The sequence below is a fragment of the Rhyacophila brunnea genome, unplaced genomic scaffold (genome assembly GCF_057557595.1).
Source record: "Rhyacophila brunnea isolate RB1 unplaced genomic scaffold, BYU_Rbru_1.0 scaffold_11, whole genome shotgun sequence".
Lineage (NCBI taxonomy): Eukaryota > Metazoa > Arthropoda > Insecta > Trichoptera > Rhyacophilidae > Rhyacophila > Rhyacophila brunnea.
The window spans coordinates 1,662,014-1,689,793 of NW_028232763.1; the positions used below are offsets into that span (position 1 = coordinate 1,662,014).

General features: G+C 35.2%; 1 protein-coding gene across 1 annotated transcript; it reads right to left on the reverse strand.

The window, feature by feature from the left end:
* LOC147078270 (uncharacterized) lies at window positions 1-27,780 on the reverse strand. The gene is made up of 22 exons (XM_085958074.1): window positions 27,691-27,780; window positions 27,157-27,264; window positions 26,910-27,028; window positions 24,417-24,707; window positions 23,559-23,832; window positions 19,225-19,392; window positions 17,172-17,326; window positions 16,717-16,885; window positions 16,356-16,601; window positions 15,367-15,558; window positions 14,727-14,824; window positions 14,494-14,603; window positions 14,317-14,406; window positions 13,099-13,485; window positions 12,441-12,684; window positions 11,745-11,869; window positions 10,945-11,059; window positions 4,587-4,718; window positions 4,324-4,486; window positions 1,947-2,158; window positions 941-1,060; window positions 1-667 (listed from the first exon to the last, which is right to left on the reverse strand). Exons 2-22 carry the CDS (start codon window positions 27,194-27,196, stop codon window positions 122-124), a joined length of 3,996 nt encoding a protein of 1,331 aa, XP_085814200.1. The 5' UTR covers window positions 27,197-27,264; window positions 27,691-27,780; the 3' UTR covers window positions 1-121.

A 27,780-nucleotide genomic window follows, 5' to 3' on the forward strand; every position in this document is an offset into this window, starting at 1 on the left:
GCGGTCTCTCTTCAGGAGACAAAAAATCCTAATCAAAGGACTGAGCGCCCGCAGGCGACAATAAAAAGGAGTGATCCGGAGATCACCGATACAAATTCAGAGGCAACACAGCTCGGCGTGTTCAGCGGTCCGTGTAGCGGGTGCTCAGGGAGGCAGAGGCGCCGCGGGCCCCAGCCAAAACGCTCACGGGTGGCAATTTTTCACCGGTCGATATCGGCAGGCCGGACGTTTTCACAGAGACAGGACTCTCGTTCTTCGATTCTGTCTCTTCTGATGAGTCAACCATTCGAATGAGGCGGAATTTCATCCCGTGGTCTCGCAGTGATTGAAGTGGGACTGTGGAGTCGGCGATAGATTTTCTTTCCGTCGTCAGATATTCAGACGAATTTCCCAGATAACCGCCGACTTTGACCGAGATGGGAGATTCAATAGAGTCCTTCGCGGCGGGGCGATTCTGACGTATCGCCTCGCGCTGCTGAGTGGTGTTCGATTTGATTTGCGTATATCCGGAAAAGTCAGTCAACAAGCCGGCGAGCAGGTTGGTTCGGTACCCGGCAGAGGGAGCCCCGTTCGATGGAAGCGACGTCCCGTTGAGAATCTTGGTGGTAGCCGCAGCTGGCTGTGGTGATGCGGAACAGGTGTCGCTCCCTTTTATCCATTTTACAACCTGAAAACACCCAAAGATTGTCAGTCATCATAATTCCATTCAGAGTCGACTGTATTTTACAATAATTACTGCATGTGCTCTGGAAAACTCAAATCAATTGTATTGCTCCTTACCGCATGTAAAAAATATAATAATGGTGTATTTTCATAGTTTTTAAACTGTATTTTATAATAATCTCAATGTAAAACTCTATGTCAAAAAATATTAATTTCTCTGCTGAGACTCCGAGACACGAGAAAAATGTTTATTATAAAGATTATATTAAGCACGCACCTTATTATTTGTCGAACTGGAAGAAAGAGATAACTGATCATCTGTTTCCTTCGCATCGTTCGCCTCTTCGCTAATGCCCATATTGTTCAACAATGAATTTTCTTTCATGTCATTTGCCAACTGAAAATTTAATCATAGATTAGTAAAATATACAAAAAAAAACTCCACAGTTGGCTAATAAACGGTCATTAAAACTAATAAATTGTACCCCTATTCTAGCAGTCGTGTTAACAAGCTCCGAGGCTGCAGAATCCAGATGAACTTCAAAACTGCTGTACGAGATAAGTGTAGATCGTATCTATGAGCGGCACACATCCGAATCCGACCTCACTGAGGGGGATTGGAGTCTCATAAAAAGTATGATTGTGTCGTCGGCTTGTACCATCCTTCGTACCAGGAGTGAGCAGCCAAAGTGGATGAAATGTGTGATGAAAGCGAGCCAGAACACACATAGCTGTCCCCTCCGCGGTGAATATGTGCAACCTGCATTACGCCGATGACGCTGTCCTATTCGTCAACTCAACTGAGGGCATTCAATAGACAATTGACAGTTTGCATGACAACTCGTCTCGCGTTGGTTTGAACGTTGGGCAACGTTGGACTTGGCTCGGCCACGTGCTGCAGATGTCAGAAGAGAATTTCAACCTGGCTTGCCTGTTCTTCATGCCGACCAGATTCCAGCGTCGTGGAAGGCCACTAAATACTATCTATAGTGTATGTACAGATAGTATCTATATAGTGTAGCTACGGGAAGCCGGTTTGACCTAAAACGATGTAAGAAGACTGGCGAACGACAGGGATTCTTGAAGTCGCTGCGTGGTTTCCATATGCTCCAACTAAAAGGCGGATATGCCCGAAGAAGAAGAAGAAATAATAGGCATACAGTTATTAAGTGCACCCCCAGGTGTTATAATTCAAGTAGTTAACACGTTTGCTAGAATAGGGCTACTAAAACCGGTTAGCATCAATACAGGTGTTGAAATGTTATGAGTAAGTAAGTAAGTACCTGCAAGGAGTGCTTGTGGCGAATGTGCTGAAGCAGCTTGGCTTTGGAGGCGTACTGCTTGTGGCAGGGGGAGTGCGGGCAGTGGTGAGGAGCGGAGGGAACAGCTCCCACACACGTGGTGAACCCACCTATCATACCCGTCAAGTTGGCCACACATCCCGCCAGTGTTGTCATCGCCCCCACTCCTCGGTTGGAGGGGGGAACTGATTCGCCTGCAATTATTGAAAATTATTTGTCAAATTTATTCATTAGTCTCCTGCTATCTATTCATCCCACATTGGCCGAGCGGCTTACGCGTCGGTTTATGATATCATGGGCCCCAGGTTCAAATCCTGGGTTTGGAAATACACATTATTTTTCAATTTGTCTGTTTTTACACTGATTTTAGGATTTTTACAGGTTTTTTTAAGTTTCCCGATATCTCGAAAATTCTCAAGAATTCTTTTCTGGAAATCCCGAATCTTGAGATTGAGGTTTTCTCGAGAAATACCCAACTCTACCCACATCTGTCAAAAACCATTTCAATCAAATTTCAGCACAACTTCAGAATCTCCTATATATTATTATCCTACAGCTTTTCCCGTTTTTGCGAGCGATTGTGTGCCTTATTCGTCATGTCCAATAGGTTTAAATGAAAAATCGGCTCTCGGATCGTGAAATATCGGTAAACCATAGTTGACAGCCGTTTGACGAAATTCCACCCGAAGTCGGTGATTTTTATTCATTTCCCGATACATTTTCCAGCGACACGCCACTTTATTGACAACTGATTATGTCGGGAATTTATGGATGGCCGCTTTACACAGCACTATATAATAACTCACATTTATAACAAGTACCCGTAGATAACTATAATTATTCAAATAAACAATAACATTTATACGAATTCCGATTAAAACTGATCATTTCATTGAAACGCGGGCGCACGAAATATCGGCGTTTTAACATAACCAAGGAATAATATTTAAAATTTAATGTCACTTTTTTTTTGTACGGCTGTTGAATGAATTTTTTTTGAACCAATCAAACTTATATACATTTAATTAGCTCATTACATAACCCAAAAATATTTAAAAGGTATCAACCAGTGTTGCCAAAATGTTGTTCAAAATATCAGTAGATTGACAAAAATGTATAAAATTCAACGATTGTGTTTGGTAAAAGCGTGCATATTGACACAATCTTACAAGTGTTTTTTAAAAAATCAAGTGACTTTTGTTCATCACAAATATCATAATTTCTTCTTTTCCTGACAAAAATTTCAGTAGATCTAATGAAATTCCAGTAGATATGGCAACACTGACTATGCGATCAACCCAGTGTTGCCAAGTCAAAATTTAAAAATTCAGTAGATAGACATGGCAACACTGACTATGCGATCGACCCAGCAGTGTTGCCAATATACTGAATTTTTGATTTTTTTTCGAAATTCAAGAAATCTACTGATATTTGTGTTTCTCCATAATTGTAAATTAACTGATGATTCTTTTAATAATAAACTTGAAATGATTTACGCATGACCTTTTTTGATGTTATACACTTCTAAATTGACATAAAAAGCATTGTAACTCTACCCAAGAGCGCCATTTTACCCATTAATATCATCATTGTTTACAGTAAATTAATATTATTAGTTATTGTTATTCTTATTAGTTTTAAATCATATCTAATAAACCACATTTTCAAAATCTACTGATATTTTATGAAATCTACTGAATTTTTTGCAAAAATCTACGAAATTTAAAATTCAGTAGATAGACATGGCAACACTGACTATGCGATCAACCCAGTGTTGCCAAGTCGGTGATCGAGGTCGAAAGATGTTTTTCCACACTCAAACGGATCAAGTGTCTTAGCAGAAACACCATCACGCAACCAAGATTGAAGGCATTATATATGCTCAGTATCCAAAAAAGAATGAATTTGTGTCGATGAAAAACAGAAGAATGGATTTCTCATACAAATGAACAGTAACATAGGTACTTTAAAAAAAAGTGAACTCCCAGTAAAATAACTCACCGATCGCCACTGCGAGTCAATCCATTTTTTCTAATTTTTCAGTCGAGTAGCACTCCCACCACCTCTCACTAAATACCAAACAAGCCACGAGACAAGTCAGAACAGTGCTCTATTCATTTTGACACGTCACTCACTAATCTACTGTGTTCGGCCACTTTTCAGTTACTAAATCATTTAGTGGTAACTGAATCATTCGCCACTCGACCAAACTACTCGACTAATCCAAACCGGCCTTTACAGTGATACATCTAACTATCTACTTTACAACATCTTTTGAGAATTATATCTGCAACGTGGCCAAAATGTAGAGGATCTCAAACAAGATAAAAGAGTGCAATATTAAGAATGGCAAACAAACCTGGATGGTTTTTGAGTATGTGCGCCTTCCTTTTCGAACTGCTTTTGTAGACTTTGTCACAGAACTGGCAGAAGTAATCTCTTTCCGCTCGCAAGATAGGCAGCTGCAGTTCGGGAACGGACGCCCGGCTGATTTCTGGATGCCTCCGTGCCAGATGATTCACCTGAAACCGCATAACTTCATCAAGACATTGTAACAGGACAAAATATACACCACATGAATAAAGTGTAACACTACATATCGAAAATGACAATATGACTGACCAACATTCCGCGCCTCTTGAATCCCAGCCTACATGGATGGCACTTGAAGGTGAAGAGAAGGTAAGCGGAAGGGTCCGAGGGTACCGACGGAGGCGATGGGATGTTTTTACGAGGCACTATCGGCTTGTCCACCTAAAGGTTGAGTCAAATAAAAAAAAAATAGATTTCACTCATGAGCAAAGCATATTATGGACACCGACAGATCCATATGAGGTTATATTAATGGACCTTCCTTATGAGAAATGGTTGTTAGCCATTCACTCAACTCATTAGATTCCTACCCAAAATCAAATGTAGGAAGATAAGTTGAGTAGCTGGGAATTAAGGGAATCCAAATGGATAGAAAATGAATCAAAATGAGGTTTTAAATTCTACATAGATCAATATCCAATCATAAATTATTGTACTAAACTTATTTATAAATGATACATTATTCCTGTCAAGAAAAAATATTAATATTTCTTTATATATCAAGTAGCGTAAATACCACATTAGCATGGGATTCGATAGTTTTGACAAAAAATTAGACATAGTGAGTGAGTGAGAGAAAGCAATGCAATATTGTGGATGTAAACACATTCTGCAATAGCAACTGTAACAATAATTGCATTTTGACTGCGCACTAGAATAGTAGCACCTGTACACGTGCATGGATTTACTTGCACCAATAGTATGTATTTTAACTCTTTTACTCCCAGCTGATTTAGCCTAGCATATGCGAAAACTCCCAAGCGTTTTTTGACAACAAATCGTCGATTTAGTTTTTTTTAAATAACTAATTCTACACATGTTTTAAAAATTTGAAACTTTTTTTGTGTGTTCTCAATGGTGTATAAAGCAATAATAAGTAATAATATTGATAGTTTACATCAATAAAACAAAAGAAAAAAATAATGTATCAATATTTATTTAGAAATGAACGGATAAAACTATGTTTGAACAACAAAACAAGTGTGACAACATTTTTTTATTTATAATTGATATATCAAATTTTATAATATAATCTATCCTTATGTAGTAACAGAAAAAAAAATAAACATATTATTATTTCTCTATGAAATAGAATTTTTATAAAGTAATCAAAAAAAATCGTATAGTGTCAAGGTATTCAAGAATATTATTCAATTCACGAAATCGCAAGAGAATTCGATACAGTATCGACGACTAACTGATATGGAATGAAGTAATTTCAAAAAACAAGTCTCAAAGCACTAAATCATTTATAATATTATTTATATTCATGTATTTTTTCACCATCTTACCAAAAATACAGTGGCATCCATTGTTAGTTCAAAAATTACAAATTTCATTTTGTAATGTGATATATGAATCATAAAACAACTAAAAGAAATATCAGAATTTAAAATGTGTCATAAAAATAATGTTTTATTATTTTTATGACCCTCTTTGGTCTCAAGTTCGACAGCAGAGCAATTATGACTTGTGAGTTATTAGTAAAGGCCGGATCTTTCAAGTTTTTAACCGTCAACCCATAAAAAAACACATTAAAATGGTGGACGAATCCAATATCCTAAGGAGACTTTTGCCCAAATGATTCTTAGTATGGATTTCTACAATTTGTCAGTTGTTTTTTCTGGCAGCTCAGGTGCGATGGTAATTATTGTAATTAAGATAATCGTCTTGCCAATATTATAACGCGACTTGCGGCTACGACAAACGAATTCAAATTCGCAAAATGCAATTAAAAAGATCGCATTACAAAATTGATGGTTTGTTTTATTGCAGGTAAGTAATGGTAAACCATTTTTATAAAATGCGTGTAGAATATGTTTTTTCATAATTAAATATCGAATAGCTTTTGCGTACCTACCACTAATATAAATACAAATATTGGAAGATTTTGTCCGCTGACCCGTTTTATGTTCTAAATGTATCATATTGATACCTATTAGTACTACAAGCAACAATACCGTACCTACATATCGATAAAAAAGTCACATACCTACTTGTTTATTTCTTTAGATATTTAAGTATTTTGAGGATGCTCTGCCCAAACTGGTCTATTTGATTATAAACTATTGACATTGAAGAATTTCATCAAATCGATCGTAAGAAATTTCATCTTCAAAATACCAGTGGCGTACATCTGAAGATGCGAGACATCCCTGAAAATATTCGTTTGAACCTACTATTATAATATTATGTATTGCGTAAGCCGTAATTGCATTCTTCTAAAGGTTTTGCAATATAATATTGCTTCAGATTTTCACTTAGTCATTGTATTACGTTAATATTTATTGTTGTTTAATTTAATAAAACGCATTTTTTTGTAGTACTTATTCCACTTTTAATCAATAAATTAGGACCAGTTTCGTTCGCATCAGAGGGACATTTTCAACTGAACAAGGGAAGATTCAGTTGAAAATGTCCCTCTGAGGCGGACGAAACCGGTCCTAATTTATAGATTAAAAGTGGAATAAGTACTACAAAAAAAATGGAGCCATTGTCGAAAACTACCCAATCAAGACTCGTAACTGGACAAAATCTGACATTCGAATGAAATTTTCAAAATGGCGTCCTATGGTAGTTCGTAGTTCCATTTTTGGCCATTCTACAGGTAAGTTTGTAGGTGTGTAACGTTAAAAAAAAGTCCCGCCGTCCCATGTAATACTTCAGATTTTCACTTAGTGATTGTATTACGTTAATATTTATTGTTGTTTAATTAAAAAAACGCATTTTTTTGTAGTACTTATTCCACTTTTAATCAATAAATTAGGACCGGTTTCGTTCGCATCAGAGGGACATTTTCAACCGAACAAGGGAAGATTCAGTTGAAAATGTCCCTCTGAGGCGGATGAAACCGGTCCTAATTTATTGATTAAAAGTGGAATAAGTACTACAAAAAAAATGGAGCCATTGTCGAAAACTACCCAATCAAGACTAGTAACTGGACAAAATCTGACATTCGAATGAAATTTTCAAAATGGCGTCCTATGGTAATTCGTAGTTCCATTTTTGGCCATTCTACAGGTAAGTTTGTAGGTGTGTAACATTAAAAAAAGTCCCGCTGTCCCATTTAATACATTGTACGCTAAAGGCGCGCCGATTAGGTGGCCATTCGACATAATTAGCATTATATTTAAATGTTGTTATTAAAAAGAAATTATCTGATATATGATTATATTATGTATTTGATTTAAATACTTACATATTATAAAGTGTAAAGAACTATTCATCACATAAAACGACTGGTACCTAGATACATATTTCATTAAAACACTTTATAATATGTACTTTCGTACTTTTTCCACATTTATTCCATAATGTTGATATTCAACCGATTTTATCCTAATGGACATTTTCAATTGAATAACAGTACAAAATATAGGTAGGTACATATTATTGCATAAAAAGTCAATTAAGTATAGAGGACGTGGGAGTCGATTGTTTACTTGAACTAACTTGTTGGTGATATTTGTCCTTATTTATTAAATGACTGGTTTATATACATTAAGAAATAGCGTAACTTCAAAACTGTGAAAAATTTGCTGTGTTTAAAATTCACCTGCCGTAGGTGTATGTATCAAAAAAGGTTCCCGACCAATGACAAAAACTTGAAGACGATTTTATTGCTTTTGTCGCATGATACGTACAAGAAACCCACAACTTAAAAATGAATTATTTTCCATACGATAGTATGTATCATCATCAGCTGTAGTATATACCAATATTGCATATAAATTTATGTTTACATTTTAGATATAATAGTGCAACCATCTATAATACCGTGGATTTACAAGAATAAAATTACAAAGCGGCAGGTTTACATAGGTCGTAAGTGCATTTGCTAGTCACGCAGCCTTCGCTATCGAGGCTTGATAATTATATATTATATACTTACACAATATTATATATGTGACATATTATAATATTTAGGAATATTATATTTCATCCATTGTTGTTATTTTTAAGTTAATAAGTCAAAAGAATAATATCAACTAAGATTTAATAACAATAAACAAAAATGCAAAATTTACAAAGTGTTTAAAAGTACCTTATACACCTTCTAGAGGAAAGTGGTATAATGGTCCCTATATCTAACGGGTACGAGTGGCAAAAATATTAATCAATAAATTCTAATTGATTTATGTTTTGTACTAGGTATTCTATTAGTCATTATTTACGACCCGGCTTATGCCTTCTGGCTTATGGCCTTCTGGCTTCTTCGTGCACTATGCGCACTCACCGATCGTAAATGCACATTGACATAATAAAAGATTGTTAAAACCTTCTTACCTATTAGTAAAGGATCAAGTAAAAAACAAATTTTGATTATCTGAAGTGTTTGTGAAAAACCCGTAATGAATATATTACATACTATTAATACATTCAATAGGTAAGCCCGTTAAATCGTCATTTCCCGTAAACAATGGAACCAGCTAATGTGAAATATCACAAAATATACCTACTCACTAAATAAAAACAAATAAACAATTTTAAGCTATAATCCATAATCGTTAAAACTGAAGTGATCTCGGATTTTAAGAAAATACGTAGATCAGTTAACAAACGCGCAGGTTAAGTTTTTTTTGTTTTTTCTACCATATTACTATAACATCAAATTATAGTTTCATGTGTGAACTCCCAGATTGGATAAATCAATGAACTATTAGAACCAAGGTCAACTTGTTAAGGCAAATGGTAGGCACTGCAACTGTGTTATACCTATTTATATCTAATATTTTCTTGATAAAATAATTTATTATCAATGGTATTAGGTACTATATATACACAATGTATCAATGTCGACTAATTATGATTGTATCATTTTGATAACTTCCGAAATAAATAATTATATCGGGTTTATATATTTCATTGAAATAATACTATGATATATAATTTATAGTATTAGGGAGTAGCAATTAACAGAAAACGCATGTACTTACATATTTTGCATGATGAATATAAAGTTTTTGAAAATGGCCTATAAAATGTCAAAAAAAACATTACAACATCAGTACCTATATATTAAAATTGAATATCTCAATATGTCCAACCACTTGCTTGAAACACAAAAGTACGATTTGAAGTATCTTTCGTACGAAACTTTTTCTAAAGGGTTTCATTAACCACATAGGTCCGATATTCCCCATTTTACCCATCCATAAATCCATATAATATAATAATATGTTTTCATATTATATATTTTCGTAGTATCAACATAATATACGAAATCATTCAGATTTGGTACGATTTTAATAATACACTAGCTGTCAGGTCCTTCTCATTATGGGAGCAAGTGTGATTTGTTATTTGATAGTGAAAATAAAAGTAGTTTAGTAGAAATTTTAAACTTTGATTACAATAATAGGTATGTATATAAAAAGTGGAATATTATTAAATATTATAGATATTACTATTAACAACTAATTTTTCCACTCTATACGTAAGCGCTTCATTAATTTCTCTAAATAGTATAGTATATCTACCTACTAATAGCAGCGTTTCTATATAATTAAGTATCGATAAAGTCTCTTGCACATATTATCAATATCATTTATTTCATATTTCATTGTACCTACTACATCGTACAACTTATTTTTCTGAAAAACATAGGTTCCATAAATTATTAACGAGTCCGTCCCAAAAAAAAAAGGACTCCAGATATCCGGTGTCTAGTTATTAGGGTATGGCATAATTATAAACAATGCTGACACTAAAATAAATGTTAGTCACCACCCAACACACAGTGAATATAATGCTTCGTCTACATGAACGAAATATGACGGGAAAAAATTTGGAATAAATCGTAAATTTGGTTCCAAACTTTCGGCCGATGGATCGGCCCAGATGGAGTTTTCGCATAGGTATGGTGGGCCGAAATATCGGCCCCGTGGGAGTAAAAGGGTTAAACTATCACGATAATAACTGTTTATGCGTAAAAATGCCGACTGTCTCATCAGTCTCATTCTTCAACAGTAAGCAAGACGCGATGTTGTCATTTTATAGTACTATTTGACAGATCGTGAAAATCGGTTAACCTCAAAATGAGTCTGTGAGTAGTTCGTTTTTTTTACCGGCAGGTTCGCCACTGTCATTTTACTGCGCAGGCATAGATATCAAACAAATCCCAACTGTCGCGTGAAAATTTAGAAAATTTTTTGATTCATGCATTCAATCTTGCAACTTGCATGATAATACATGTTTAAACATGCATTTTTTTGTTATGGCTGCGATAATATGTACTGTCAGCAGTAAATCCATGCATGTGTAAACAGGGTATAAGTCACATCTGCACATGTTCAAGGATAAACTGTTCCATTGTAAATATCATGCCACATTGGCAGAAGCGATAAGTGGTAATTTTTCATTTTCTTATAATAATTTATTAAAATACCTCATTGACATTGTCCATGATGGCGTGTTGCCTCTTTATATGGTGAGTGAGTTTGTCCTTGCGTTTGAATTGCTTGCCGCAATCCGGGCAAAGAAACTCCCGGTGGTCCGAATGCCTGTCAAAAAATATTACTACATAAACAACAAAATCAACAATAATACATTCTCCAAACACCTAAATCTAATTTATTTATCGCAATCAATGGGCAGTCATATTGTTCAACACAACATACTATTAAACATACTGCATTACTAGTGATGTTCAATAATTTGGGCAGGAAACAGGAGCTAGAGGGAAAAACACCAAGGTGAAGCAAGGCGATTACAATAGGCGCTATCAAAACAGTCAAAGATAGCAACCGTAGACAATAGAAGAGATTGCATCTGAAGATATTAGTATTTAAGTTTAATCAGTCTCACTATATGGATCATATTATCTTAGAGCGAACTCCCATGGCACACCAAGCATCGACATAATAGCGAGGACACGGTGCGGTTGCGCAGGACGAGTGGTGCGAAATGTTTAGCGATCGGCATATTGCTAAACTTATACACGTGTAGCTGAGCCAACAACCAATGATCACACTAGGAGCAGCACACTAGGACACTAGCAGTACAAGTGTGCCATGGCACACCGCTTTAAAAACACAATCTTAGAGGAACACAGTGTGAAGTTTATTTTTTCATATTTTTTTGTAACAAAGATTCTTCTTGGACATACTGCATCAAGCCTGGTCATGAATTTGGCGAAAGACCTTCCAATCAGTATTTATCTATAATGGATATATTAATGTCACTGACCTCAGTAAGTGCAGTCGGAGTTTATCAGCAGATGTGAATTTGGTGTCGCATTGTGAACAGCAAAAGGACTGCGCCCCGTGAAAAGCTCGCACGTGTTTCCGAACACCCTTGTAATCCCGAAAGCGCTGCAAGAAAAGAAGCCCATTTTTAAAGCGTGCAAAATCTGTAACCTACCCTCATAAATTAATTGAATCTGCCGTACAATCTATATATCATATTCTAAGATGCCTGACAATGCTGGCAAAGGGTGAAATAGTTGACCAGATGAATATTTGAATGTATAATAAATCCATTATTACCTGATCCGTGCAACGGACGAGTTAACTCGCCAAAGCATGTATGTCGTGTCAGGCCACGGACGAGTTAACTCGCGGGGTCTTGTAAAAGTCATAACTTCTGAATAAACATTCTATGTATATTTTCTAAACAATATTTATCATTTATGTGTGAAAATATTCACGATAAACTTGATAAACCTGTTGTGTTGGTAAGTTTTCACAAATATTTATCATTCTGTTCCTATTTCATATTTTTTTAAGGGATTTATTTTATTTCGAAAATAGCTGGCCTACAAAAAAGTGTCCACCTAGTAAAAATTGGCTGGCAGTGATAAGGTCAATTGTTCAGGTAAATCAAGTCATAGAAATTATAGTGCCAATCTAAATAGCATGCGAAATCAGTAATTAAAAAACACACCTTATTACAGCGAGGGCAATCATACAGTCCATCAGGCCTGCAGTGCATGCTGAGAGCGTGGTCTCTCAAGTCGGCATGCCGACTGAATGACATGGGACAGAAAAGGCACCTGCCGGCTTTCCACTTGTCCACTGAAGCTTTGTTGGAGGCGGTAGGCATTACCGCCAAAGATGGAAAGGATTCCGTGGATATCTTCTCAACTTGTGGGAGAGTTTGCGTTTCTTCATTGATTTTTTTTACTGGCCTGAAAAATTTACATGAAAAATTGCTAAAAACTAAAAATGTTTGTTTTAATAAAGTGTAAGGCCTGTTTCACACAGGACACTGGTATCCAGCCACTCGACACTGCAGTGGTTATTATTTCCTTTATTGGTAATAATAAGTGTTTCGGCGGCTCGAAGAGTGAGGCGCCGACGGGACGGTGTAACACGAGTATCTCTGTCTGAACGCACCCATTCATTTATGTGTAATAATACAACTCTAAGTTTAGCAAAACGACCCTATTGTAACCCAAGGTCACGAACATAGCAGACCGATTACAGCCACATCATACAGTAAGAACTGTAGAGTTCTTTATAATGTGCGAGTGCCTGATTAACAATGTTTTAATTGATATTCTAAGTAGCAGGAAGATATGAAATAAATAAAACATGCTCACTTTTCAATTGATTTATCAGTGATGCTCGTCCGTCGCGAGTTGAAATTGGTAAGCACTTTGTTAGAGTTAGCCTCGTTCAAGATATTTTCTTTCCTGCCGGAGTGGACATCTTCCCCGTCTATGGTCGAGTTGATACTCTCCACGCAGACAGGCAACGCCACCTTTTCCTTTGGCTGAATGACGTTACCGCCTGTCATATTCCATGAGAGAACTTCTTCCTTCACTTGAGGCTCGCGTTCCTGCCAGAGAGAATCGGCCTCCGCCTGTTTTTTTCTGTCATCTTGTGGCATGTTTCCCGGTTCCACTTTCACTGTGACCGCTTGGTCGTCCACAATGAGGGGTTCGGATATCGGAAGGTGGTCATATTGAGGGCCAGAATCACATAATCTGAAATACAAGACAGTAATGCGTTATTTTATGAATTGTTATATTAAGAAAATCCATCAAATCCCGATAGGAACTTTTCTATTACAACACTTGACAGTGATTCCAGAATGATTTAGGTAAGTATTTTTAATATTCAATTGTTTGTAAATGAAAAAGAAAATAGTGGAGCACTGTTAATGTCTTTGGTAACATGTATAATTTAACACAATTGTTCATCTAAATAATGATTCCACATTGTAAGAAAAACTTCTTATAGGCTTGTAACATATTGCATGAAACATTTATCCTAAAGCAGCCCTGCAAAATAAATCTGAAACGGTGAAATGGCTTGCAAACTAATTTAGTAACATTTTTTCACACTTTCATAACTATATATTATGAGTTGCCTAGAATCAAAACTCACATTTTTCAATCTTCTCATATTCTAGTTAATAATGCCAAATGATTCTAAAATCTAAATGCATCAGTCTATATAAAAAAAATTGTTAAATATCAAAAATCACTCTTAAAAACAATTCCCAAAAATCTGCAAAAAATTGGTAAATTATATTCTGGCCCTAGGGTCTATCTAACCAACCAGGAATCTGTATTTTTTCTCACACTGTCATGGAGAATGTTACATCGAAGGAGACAATGTCACTTATTAAATCATGATTTGTGATTATGAAAAATAATGGTCAGTGTTTTTCTGTGATTTCAAAACTTCGGATTTTCGGAGAATATGAGTCATGACTCTAGGCGACTCATATAATATAGAAACTTCATCTGCATAGAAAAACGTTTCAATCAAAAATAAGTAAGTAGGTATTAAATACGAGATGAGATACTCACTGATTTGCTATTACATTGGTAGCCGGTGATCTAGTCGCTGTCGGGTCGGAGATCATCGGCGGAAAGTGAACGTTCATATGCCGCTTTAAGCTGAAATAAAAAGAAGACGATTGATTGACGATAAAGTAAATCTCCATACGCATTGTAATTTATTGCATAAATTTCAATTGACTTCACCTGTAAAGCCTCGGGAAAAATCTGTTACAAATCTTGCAGCGGTTATCAATCGATGCATTGATTGGTTTCGTCCTTTTCTTCGCTTTTCGTAATAGAACTGATTTGTCATCCTGAAATCAATACAAAATCGCCGGTCAGATGCTATGAATGTTTGCATTCTCCGTTAAGCTAAAATGATAGTTTTGTAATTTCATTGAATCAATCTAAATATTGTTATGTAAAGTAAAACTCACCTCATCATCGTGCGTGTTTAGATGTGCCTGGAGCAGCGGCGAGGTGGCAAATCGCATGGGGCACTCGTAGCACGGCCATTCTAAATTTGGATCATCATCTAAAAAAAATATTCCCTAAATCAATCCAAATGGATTTCACAAATTCATAATTTTCATTCAATTTCTATCATTTTCAAATGGATGGAGATAAATGATTTGAGATACATCTTCACATCCGTTAACACCGTATTAGTTTTGTATCTATACCGACATTAATATTTTTAAAAATTCATACTCAATCAGGAATTCAAGTCATCAACAAATTCAATCCACATAATTCTAAATCAACGGGACCGAAAATTGAGAAAAAAATCAAATTACGAAATACAAATTGTATGGCAAAAAACAAAGTTTATACATCAAATTACTGGAAATTGCTATTAATAAATTGTATAAATTTAACAAAAAATTTTGAAATATCGTGAATTTCAAATAAACCGTGTTCGTATGAATGGGATTTTATTATAGTATGTATGTTATAATATGCCAACAGATGACAGATTGTATGGGTACTGAAATAGTATGATACAAATATGGATAAGATCTGATTCACTAAAGAAGGCAATACTTACTGAATTGAATTACAATTTAATAGACTTACTGGGTGAATTCAAAATGGAGGGAGGCAGTTCCCATCGGGCGGCATAGATGGCGCCGTAGCCGAGAATGAGTTCAGATCTGGGAGCGATTGCTTTGGAGCTGGTAAAGTAGAGACCATCATCCACCTGCTGAAGGAATACGTTCTGCCGGGGGCCAGGGTCAAAACGAACGTACCGCATCCAGTTTGAAGTTTCTGCACACAAGTATTCCATTGTTGAGAGTGGGAAACAAATTATTCATAATCGGTGTTAATGTAATATATATCGTCACCCCATTTCTAGCATGTGAGGGTTAAAATATCAAGTGTCACAAAAAACGTGTGTAGATTTGGTCTCTCATCAACTGACTCAAATCTTTGCAACCGATATGTATCGGTTCATTTTGACCCACCTAGCTGGCCTTTTTGATGGCAAATTATATTAATTTTAGTCCCTGATATGTAAAATGTTAAATATTGTATAAAATCACTAAGCACGGCGTTTCTGAGTAGCTATCGCGGCATTCACTTTTCTCAGAGCTCTCGCTTCCCTCACTGCTACATATCTCTCGGACAGCTCACTGAAGAAAGTGGACAACGTACGATGGACGTCGAGACGAGAACCTAATAGACACCACAATCTGAGCACCTTTTGGGATAAATATGTTCTCCTGAGAACGCTCAAGTATAATCAACTAAGATGCCTGTACAGACTAACCTAAATAAACAACCATTCTCAGCAATTAGCCTTTCACTGAATTGCCCCACTTCAGCATCCAAATGAAAGCATTTAATCAAGGATCTAGTCCACAGAGGTGAAACAAATTAGAACCAGGATAACGACATGGCTACTTGATGTATATAATACTTAGGTGACCAAATTCGACGAAGATCAGGTTTTCATAAAATTGTGTCATATAAGATGTTAGATACACATCACGTCTTATAAAATCCAGAAAAGTCATGGAACCGAAAACATGAAAAATAAAAAGTTGTCCAAAAGAAATGCTTACTCTCATCAGATACGTCCACAATGAAATCTTCCCCGTTGCAGTGCAGCATGAGGAGGGCCTGGCGTGGCGGGTGGGTGTAGGTGAAATTAGATGGCAGGCGTCGCCGGACTCCCTCCAGTGGACCAAAACGAGCCCGGGCCGGGATCTTCCTACGGGCGAACACTCCACCCTGCTCCCCCAACCACAGATGGAATGCGGGCAAAGATGCTCGTGCGCGGCAGGGAACCGACTTGTCTAGGATGCATGCTGTGGATAATATTCCATATTATTTTACTATTAACACAAGAGTCTTGATGATAATTCTCAGAATTTTAATTAAGACAATTCAATCATAACATACGGAGATGCTCAAACAACTCACTTATGGACATGTCCGGATCGGGTATCTGTTTGCGGCCTCGTTTCGCTTCTCGATGACTATCTTCTTCGTTGTCCTCAAAGTAATCGGAGATGTCAAATGTCGCCATTTGATCGTTTTCTATTTCTTCAGCCGATTTAAAAAAACTGTCACTCTGGCCATGGTTCAAAACCTTGAAAGAAATTAATCACACAAAATATGAGATAACTTAGAGTTGAAGAATTTGCTGCATGATATTCGAGAAATGTAAAAATCGCAAGCAATCTCAATTAAATACGCATGGAGGCCGTTTTCTTCTGGCAATAACAAAATCTATTGGATAATTCACTTTGAAAGAATCTGTGAAAGAATGTTTACACACTAAGGATGCCATGACATAAAATAGTTCATAACCAATCTCATTCAGACCATCTTGATCGTGATTATTTAAATTTTCACATAACATTATGTTTACTCACGAGTTGGTCCGATTGTCCTATATCCAGATTTAGGTTATTTTCAAGAGTTTCAGTTTCCATTACAATATTCTCCTCCGCTCCGAATTGAGAACCTTCATCTAGGGAGTCGAGAACCGACACGTCCATCGATAAGGTGTCCGCCTCCATGACCACATCTATCAAATAAAAAAAGAGTGTTAGACTAGAAATTATTCTGGTTAGCACAGTATAACATGTATCTATAAAATGAATTCAGCATTACGACAAAATTATTTTAGTAAAGATTTTTGAAATATGAAAACGATAAAAGATTCATTTTACTGCAGAACTGAACTCAGCTTAATAGTAGACCTTTTTTAATTTTAGTTATTACATACAGTCATTCCTTTTATGTAACATTTTTAGTGTAGTAGAAATGGAAACCACAGATAATTAATATTTTGTAAATTGGCACATTGAATTGTTTATCATCACTGTGTTGCAGTTGACCCAATGTTTGCGGTTGTACATGTAAATCTTCTAAATAATTACAATAATCTACGTCGTCTGTCTTTTCGCAAGCTACATTTGCATTATAATATCTAGTGCATTGTAATTAATGTTTTGTTTCTGATATTAAGCCATATCAGTCTGGTAATCGTCATGTCGATATAGTAATATTATATTCGATGGGTGATTAACGCAAAAACCTATCTACAAAAGGTCGATTTTTCAGGAGAGGCCAAACAAACTTTTTTTTTGTTTCAAGAGGTTTTTTTAACAAAACTAAGAATTTTGATAGATAGATGAAATTTTCAACATCTTCAAGTATAATCATTTCTCTTCTGAATCAATTGAAAAAGAAATGTTTGATAATCTATATTTTTAAAAATACTGTTTTAAAAAAAGTCGACCCACTTACGTTTTTGTGTTACCAATAACTTTTCAAATTATCTTTGCAGTTTGTTATTTACCTAATACGAAAATGCATATCCAAATTGGCAAATTTTAATGAGTGGAAAAAATAAGTTTTTTTCAAGATTAGACTTTTAAGGCTATACTTCAGCTGGGGCACGGTCTAAAACGATCGTGACTATGCAACGCGAAGATTGTGCAAAGGACGCGTGCAGAACAAAACATAATTTGTCATAAATAGTCAACATGCGTCCATTTAATGTTATGTTTATTGTTCTATTAGTAATAATAATAATAATATATTCATTGCTTTGTTTTCTTTTTCAAGTAAATGGGTAACGTTTTTTAGTCATCTTTACACGATTTAAGAATTAATTCCCCCGTCGCCATCACAATACAAATTGACGTGTTCACAGCTCGACTTTCGCTCCGATTGCCAACGAGTCCGAAATTTCATCGCACCTATAGTTGAAAATTATTTGCCGTTTCACTGAAGTATGCTCTTAAGCAAAACTAAGTAGTATGGATAATAATTTTTTTTATGCATCGGAAAGATTTTTTTCCCTTCAATACAGTCAAAAGTTTTTAGAGATTCATCATACCTGACGTTCATTATTTATAAAAAATGGGATATCATCCTATGTTTTTGAGTTACTAAATATTGTTTTTTTATTTTTAATTCTTGAGAAAAAACCATTTAAAATGACTTCAAAATGAAAAACAAACAGTTTGACAGTTGAAAACAAGGCGATACGTTTGTGTGTTTCCAGACTGTCAGAAAAAAATACATAAAACACAATTTTTTTCGATTAAATTATGAGATTTTTTCCTTACTGATAGTATATAAGGAGATACGTCTTTGTGTTACAGATAGAACCGATTATAGTGAACAATTCCGCATACTCAACTAAAAAACGCATTTTTTGTAGACAGGTTTTTGTGTTAATCACCCATCGATATATAGTGATTGAAGTTTTAACAGATAAGGGTGCTACAATAACATTATGTATGTGGTAAGAAGTTTGCTTCAAATAAATTCAAAATACAAAATAACTTCCAGTTAATTTAAAAATCAGTCCAAAGTTTTTTTTTTTATTTTAATAAATTTATGCTCTCCAACTAATGGAGAACACGTTCTCAACATCGTCGATACAACAGGGAAAATTGATTATGTACATACCTGTATTTTTGTCTGACGTGCAATCACTGACTGCGGTAGGTCTGGCGACAATAAATCCGTTCTCACTAGAAAGAGAATATGAAATCCCCGAAGAGCCTCCGGTGATTAAAAGTTCTACGTGCTCTGTTTTCATTCCACTTCCATCGATCATGTGATACTCCAACTCGCCTGAAAACAAAAACAAACCTAGGATCAAAAGTAAGCTCTCACAAAAAAAACATTCTTTTTTACAAACTTTATGATAACTTCAGTACCTATCTGTATGTGTAAATTGTACAATAATATATCGACTGTAAAAAGGAAAAAGGGCGTAATCCACACAACGCAAATTTTACAGGAGGAGCAAAAAACGTTTTTTCAATGATTTTCTGTCAAAATCAAAATAAAAAATATACACAGACTTAAAGTGCATAATGATTAATAATTTAGTGTAATATTTTCCCAATCTGACATTAATTACGTAAGTTATTAGAGAAAAACCGATAAAAATGATGGTAACATCCTTTTTCCTTACCAATTTCAAATGTCGTATTCATAAAATACAGTGGACTTACGCAGCAAATAGCCTTTTTTCACACTTATTTTTAATTAAATTCTTGGGAATGTATTTCTTTATAGTGTTTCACTAGGTGTTTATTTAATATTTTTTCATTTCCTATGGTTTAATTATATTAAGTTTAAAATTAGAACAATCATAATTTATTATTTTCAGAAAAAAAGTATTTTATTAAACCATAAATGACACATAATCATTACATAATAGTAATAATGATAATAGTAAATATAGCAAATATTTTATTATATATAGATAGACATAGTATATTGATTCAAGCTAATCTTAGTTATTTACAATAATTATAACAAATAACCAATATTTTCGGATGTATTTGGTTCTTGACAATCACTTGTCACTTTGATCAGTGGCTTCTGACAACAAATTAAAACAAAACGCATTTTACTCGAGATTTATGTTATTACTATAAATAATACGGTGCATAATTATAATTTTTGTCCAATACGATGATTTTAATCGTAAATATAAGCGTACATAGGACCAAGTTCAAATATAGCAAATATTTTATTAATTTTATCATCTAATATGAACAAGAGATCATTAACCAATGATTAAGACACAATATAAGTTGTAACATAATGTTTTATAACAATTTACAGAGAATTAACGATGACGCTTCACTTGTGCGGCATAACAATTTCAAGGCGTAATTTTAAGGTCTTACCATTTTTCTTTGTGTTGTTTATTCCATCCATGTTAACACCACACATTTTAAGAATATTTTAACTTCTTTCTATTGCCATTTTCACTGGATTAGTATACTTTAAATGAATTTTAATGGAAAGAGTGTCGAAAAACGTGTTGGACTGTCAAACGAGCGAGCGAAACTATTAGGTGGCTTAATCTTCATTATGGTTCATACCTGAGCCAGCCGGGCGTCAGCGTTTAGTAAAACTGCCATTATCCTCATACATTTATGGATTAAGTTGCTTACCGCCCTTTTCCTTACCACAAAAGATTGCTTAAACGACTTATAATGTCATTGATGTGGTTTGAGCCCCTTTTCCTGGACGTAAAATTCACACGCCCTTCATTTCTAAAAACTAAAAGCTAAATTTTCATAATAATTCGTCATTTGCAGCTTAAATCCTTTGGGCATACCATGTATTGAGTTGAATACTTTGCTAATAACAAATAAAACCCACTTTGCAAAAACTGAGGCTTACGCCCCTTTTCCTTTCCACAGTCGATATATTAATTTTTGAATTGTCAATCCAGTACATATATTATGTAAATGCAGTGACAGTGAATTCTCTTCAAATTTTAGGGCAGTCCAGTGCTAAGTACAGAGAGCCTCTATGCTTGGCCGACATACTACATTTTACCTAAATTCACAGATCTGATGTGTACACAATTTCTGACAGGTCATTAAGCATTCGGGGTCATTTTTATTGGTCGGCATATTGGCATTAAACGGTATGCAACCAATGAGATGTTAACTGATTATAATTAGTATGGAGTGGTTTTCAGCTATTGAAATTTTATATCGCCACGATGCAGGAGAGTCCAAACTGAAGGGGGCAATGTACGATTATCGTTTGCACAGGCATCTCCATGAGCGCAGCAAAAAAATCCCACACAATGTTCTTCAAAAAAATTTAGTTGATCTGAAACCTTCACTAATAGATCGATCACCAAATACAGAAATGTAAAAAACGGGTACTACTGATCTACTTTCCGAGATAATTGAATTCAAACATTCGACTCTTAACTCTGATTTTGTGTTATCGATCAGCAATAATTTCATGAATTGGGTATGTATATTGTAACATGTCGGTATAGGTTTGTAACATTATTAATTGTTATGTAGTAGTAAAATAATATTCTTACTCGTGGCTAGTGTCACTATAATCGGCCAAGGTTTTTATTACAGTATATTTCAGATCTGCCAAATAAAGTATGACATTACTGTAGAAATATCCCCATATCAATAAAATTGAATATGAATTGATAATAATTATCATAGCTTATTTTAACATTTGACATTATTTATATGTAAAAATGAGATATGAAATAATAAACAATGCAATCCATTATTACGTTTTATAACAGAAAATCTTTTCCAACAATGTGGCCAATTAGTAGGTACCTCGGATTGATTGTGATTTAGAGAATACAGTCGAACTTGGTTATTACGAGGAAAATGGGACCGACTGAATTTGCTCATTATAAGCGTTACTCATTATATCAGAGAATAGGTATTTTTAAAAGAGCGGTCACATAACAAAAAAATACACAATTACAATTTTTCCCCGAAACAAGCATGGCATTCATAAACTACAAAAAATATTGTAATAAACGCTGGTAGGTTCTACTGACTTCACAAACCTTGGATTTTTTACTTATTTCAACCATGTGCGTGGATACTTTTTCAATATTGTCGGCAAAAACTTAGACTTAGTACTTAAGACACTTAACTAGTGTCATAAACGTAATGCGATCTCGGCGGCATTCTGTCCGGTCGGATTTTATTGCTTAGGGTCGAAATTTTTTTAAACGATCGACACATTAACAGTTTTAAGAAAATTTTTGGCAATATTTTAGCTCGGTATATCCGATAAGTTGCTCGTTATAACAGTGAATAAATATATGGAGAAAAATGTCAACGAATGTTTCCTCATTACATCCGAGATCTCGCTATATTCGTGATCATAATAACCGAGTTCGACTGTATATTAGTTTTTGCCTAGTTAACCTTAAAAATGACAATATTATAATATTTTAAAGACATACAATTTATATCTGCTCTATTTGCAATATAATAATTATGACCTTTCTTCAAATTAATCATTTATTTTTCTTCTTTCCTGTTTGTTGTATATATATATATGTATATTACATAATATGTAATTAAGTCTTTTTTTGTTAATATAATTTCATATTGTATTTTATTATGTATTATGGTTCATTACCAAATACCTGTAATGCCATAATACTCTTTATTCTAATAAATAAATATCTGACTATAATGTGTACAATACTATTAAGTATAGCTCCGATACACAGATTCAATTTTGAATGTTAAAATAATCTATTAAGGCCATGCATTAGTTGAGGCACGGTCTAAAAAGATCGTCGCTAGGCGATGCGCGGATTGCGGGTGGCGGGTGAAAATGATGCCTGTCAAACGAAATATTAATTGTCATATAAATCCAACATACGTCCATTTTATGTTCTGTTTATTGTTCTATTAGTAACAATAATAATATATTCATTGACATGTTTTCTTTTTAAAGTAAATGGGTAACGTTTTTAGTCATCTTTACACGATTTTAGAATTAATTGACCCGTCGCCATCACGCAGCAAAGTGACGTGTTCCCGGGTCAACATTCTCTCAGTGAATGGCAGCGAGTCCAAAATTTCGTCGCGCGTACAGTTGAAAATTATTTGGCGTTTCACTGATGCGTCACCTTAACAATTAGTGAGAACTATTTCTTTCTATAGTGAAAATCTACTATTTGACAGTTATCGATCGTTTGTGAAAACCGTCCATTTCCGATGTGACATTCATATTTTTCAATGTTGATGACACTTAGAGGCGCAGACACACTGCAATGCAGTCAACGTGCGTCGACGCAGGGTCTTTTTGTTTCCAATTGCATCTGACACAGGTCTATTTTTGATTCCAACTGCATCCGATTCGGATCACCAATTGGATAAAACAATAATATACTCCCCAAATACAAATGGAACAATCTTCCAATTTTTCAATGTTGTGGTCAGTTTATATATTTATCATATGAATGAGAAAAATTTTACCATCAGAAGAGAGGACGAGCTGCAGATCTCCGGCTGCGTCGAGAAGGTGTGAAGAGGGGAGGGCAGCTGCAGAGTGCGAGGGGGTCGGAAGATAGACGGAGGAAACATTTCCGCTGTCCCCTCCGCTGCTGGAAACTCCGAACGCGTCCCCGCCCGATGTGAACACCTGCTGCTGGTAGAAGTCTGCTCCCGTTCCCGCTCCTGCACCGTCGTGCTGTACAGCATCCGAACTGCACGTCACGTCCTCTATTGTTTGCAGGAGAGTCGGCAACCTCTGCAAACATCCATTATTCTGGCTGTATAGAGCTCTTCTGGAGTATCGCACATTTTGTAAATAATTGATTATCAATGATTTAATCATATTCAACAAAATTTTTACTCCTTATCCAATGTGAATTTTGAAAAGGCAATTTGATATCCGCATCATACAACCCATTTGATATTATAATAATACAATCATTAATTCTCATACAGCAGTATATTATGTTTGAATACTATAACTCGACACAACCAACTTGCTAATACATAATATTGCGGAAGTCACAAGCCAAAGATGATAAGAGGCAAAGCAGGAGTAATAAATAACCCATCCCCGTGCAAGTCGTAAGATTAATAGTAATTCTAGATTGCCGATTTAAAATCAATTTCCATTAACGACCTTTGATCGTTAATATTAATCGGACGACTTGGGTTAGTTGTTCCCGAGACATTCCTAGTAATCAACTGAGACAAGTATATCACAGCGGGAAGGTGCCTTTAAATTCAAAATAAAATGTACATTCATTGAACGGGTATTATTTTAGAATCACCATTTTAAAGTTATGGACAGTTTTTACAAGGACGATGATAATAAAATACCTCTGGATGTAATCCTCCGACATGTGTAGGAAAAGCTGCCAAATAAGGCGAAGGGTCAGTGGGCTGCATTTGTTGAATGGTGGAGTGGTGGTGGCTATCGACGTGACCGTGCACATTGAGAGAGAAGTGCGGCGCTGGCGTCTTGACCAGATGGTGCTGGTGGTAGCCCTGCAGAGTGATGGACGGCAGAGAGGTGTTGGCGGCTGCGTGCAAGGGAGAGTATCGAGCCGCAGAACTCATATTGGGATCCCTCTCCAGGAATGGCGGTGATGGCGGGTATGCCTCTTCCAGCTACCGGAATAATACAATAATTAGCATGATTTAAAACGAATAGAAACAAGGTTTTTTGTCTCTTGAATATTTTTAAAAGTGGTTCATTCACGGTATTATAGTTACACTGACAATTGTACATTTATTTTACAATACAACTTGAATCCAGTATTTTAATGAAAATTGATAAAGCCTTACGGTATACCTCAGCTGAGGCATGGTCTAAAAAGATCGTAACTATGCGACGCGCGGATTCTGCTAATGACGCGTGCCGAACGGAACATAATTTGTCATAAAAATTCAACATGCGTCCATTTAGAGTGCGAAAAGTTTACGGTGATGGGCGGCGGCGGGTTGGAGAACTAGATCTCATCCTCTCGCGTTTCAGTATTCATTCCCCTCACCTTGAACGCATTTGACGTTTCTCATAAATGCGCGGTATCAGTCATTTAGACGTGTTAATAATGGCAAAAGTTTTGAAAAGTGACAGCAGGAAGTTTATAAGTCATCTTATCTCCTACTGTGAAGAAGAAAAACGACAAAATAACCTCATTCGGCTCTTCAACAATGTTATCGAAAGAATTGCTGCGATAACAGCTACAAAACACACTTAAAATTTTAATGTTGCCATATAAAAGTTATTGGAAAAAAATGTATATCATTATTTGAAATTTGCGAAAATATGTATACCTATTTAGGGAAGTGGGAAATAATATCTTCCAATCCTGAAAAATACTCACAATACTTCGAAATCAAAAACCATTGATAAGATGCAATACGAGCGCCGCCGCCAGGCCTCACGTTTAAGTTTTCGGTCTCTAGTGTTATGTTTATCGTTATATTAGTAATAATAATACTATATTCATTGACATGTTTTCTTTTTCGAGTACACGCATAACGTTTTTTAGTCATTTTTACACGATATAAGAATATATTCTTACGACCCCATCACAAAAAATTCAACATGCTCCCACGTCGAATGCCGCTCGATGATTGGCAACTAATGCAAAATTTTGTCCCACCTATTGTTTAAAATTATTTGCCATTTCACTTATGTACTCTTATGCTCTTAATACGTAATTATTATTACAGTATCTATCCACCAAAAATCGACAGTTCTTCTTGATATTCTAAATATCGTCCCCTTTCGGAGATTGATTGATTGACCATCAGGGTGATTTTTGCTTTATTATGTGTTTACCCAGAATAGTGAGGTGCAGCTGCACTTACACCGATTACGGAGGTTCTTCAGCCATAAAATGCAATGTCATCCTTTTTACTGATGATTTTTTCTGTGTAATGAGTTGGGGAAATACTGTACTTTTGTCCATGACGTGGCCAATGTACTATAATTTTCTGGTTTTCATACTACACAGAAATTCGTGGTCCTTTTCCATTCGTTTGAGGATGTCATCATTTGTCACCCAGTCAGTTCAAAGAATTTTGAAGCTACAGTACACTCTCAGTAATCCGCCGCTCAGTTATACGACAACTACTATAATCCGCCGTTAGTTTTACTAGTTGAGAGCACAAAATGAAGCTCTATAATTCGCCGGTATTCAATTGTCAAATTCAGTAGTCCACACAAGTATACAATGCAGATGAGACGGGTTTATTTTGGTTTATTCCTTCGTAAAACGTACATTCATCGTGAAGAAAGTAATGTAGGTACCAGGGAGGAAAGTGCCCAAGGACCGCATCACAATTATGCCGTGCTGCAATGCAACCGGGACACACAAAATGAAGCTTTTGGTCGTAGGGAAAGCCAGGAATTCTAAGCCATTCAAAAATATCTGCCTCACTGAACAACTGATTGTGTTAAGTCATTTACTATATTTAGTTAATAAACTTAGTTTATAAATATGTATAATTTAGTAAATACTTGATTTTTATTATAAATAAAACCGTAATTTGCTAGTACAAATATCTCAAAAAAAATATTTTTACGAAATACCTGTTTTAATTTTTACCATATTTTGTATGTAATTGGACACTTGTCTGGTTTTTGGGGTGGCAGATTACTGATGGACTACTGTACATCTATTCAACCACATCTAGAAAGTTAACACCGTTAAATAAACATACTTTCATCTTTTTTCGGGTGCAGGGGGCATTGAAAGATTCAACCAAAATAGACCAAAGAGCTGCATATCATTTTGTAGACCGAACTTTCAAAGTAGCTATAACAATTTATAATATAAATATATAGATTCAAAGACTTACGTTAACATACAACATTTCTGATGATGATGGTCCAGAAATGGGTGTAACGGAAGCCCAACGGGACACTCCTCCACTGGGAACACTGCTGGAGACGCCGCTCTCATCTTCAGGCGGATCACCTGTAATAGAATTAACTCATTATTAGTTAGTCTACACAATAGCCATAAGAAATGATAATAATGAGATAAATAATTTCAGTAAATATGATTAAACGAATAATGCATAGGATAAATAGTATTGTTTTTACCTTCGAGAGTGTCACCAGTTTCCGTTCCTTTACTCCTCATTGTATGGTCGGGATGTCTTAATTAATCTAATGTCATGTGTTCTATCGTTTCAACAGTCATGCAGATAACTATAATAAATAAACAAAGTTAAATTCACAGTGCAATAAATAATGTTTACATATTTGCATATTTTTTTTCAAAATAATAATAAGCAAGTAGGTTCTCGGGTAGGTAAGTGTCTGAAAAACAAACCATTTTCTACAGTTAAAACGTATCCAAGTGCTGCACGTAGAGACAGACAGAATAACACGAAAAAGTATTGTAAAGTCGTCTTGAAAGACTATCAAATTTGACAGCACCTATACGTTTTTTGATGTAATGCAAAAAAACATTAAAATAATGGCAGCCATTTTGAACTTTATTCGTACAATTTGACAACTGAAAATATTACTTTCAATTGATTTTTAGAAACCTTGTCAGATTTTAACAATCTCTAAAATCAGTTCAAATAAATTCGTATCTTCACTGAGAACTCGAGATAAAAAATAGCTTACGCTCAAATAGAAGAAATACAACAAATCACAGACATTTTTATGACCACAAATAATGTGACCATAGACAAGAACAAGATCATAGACGAGACT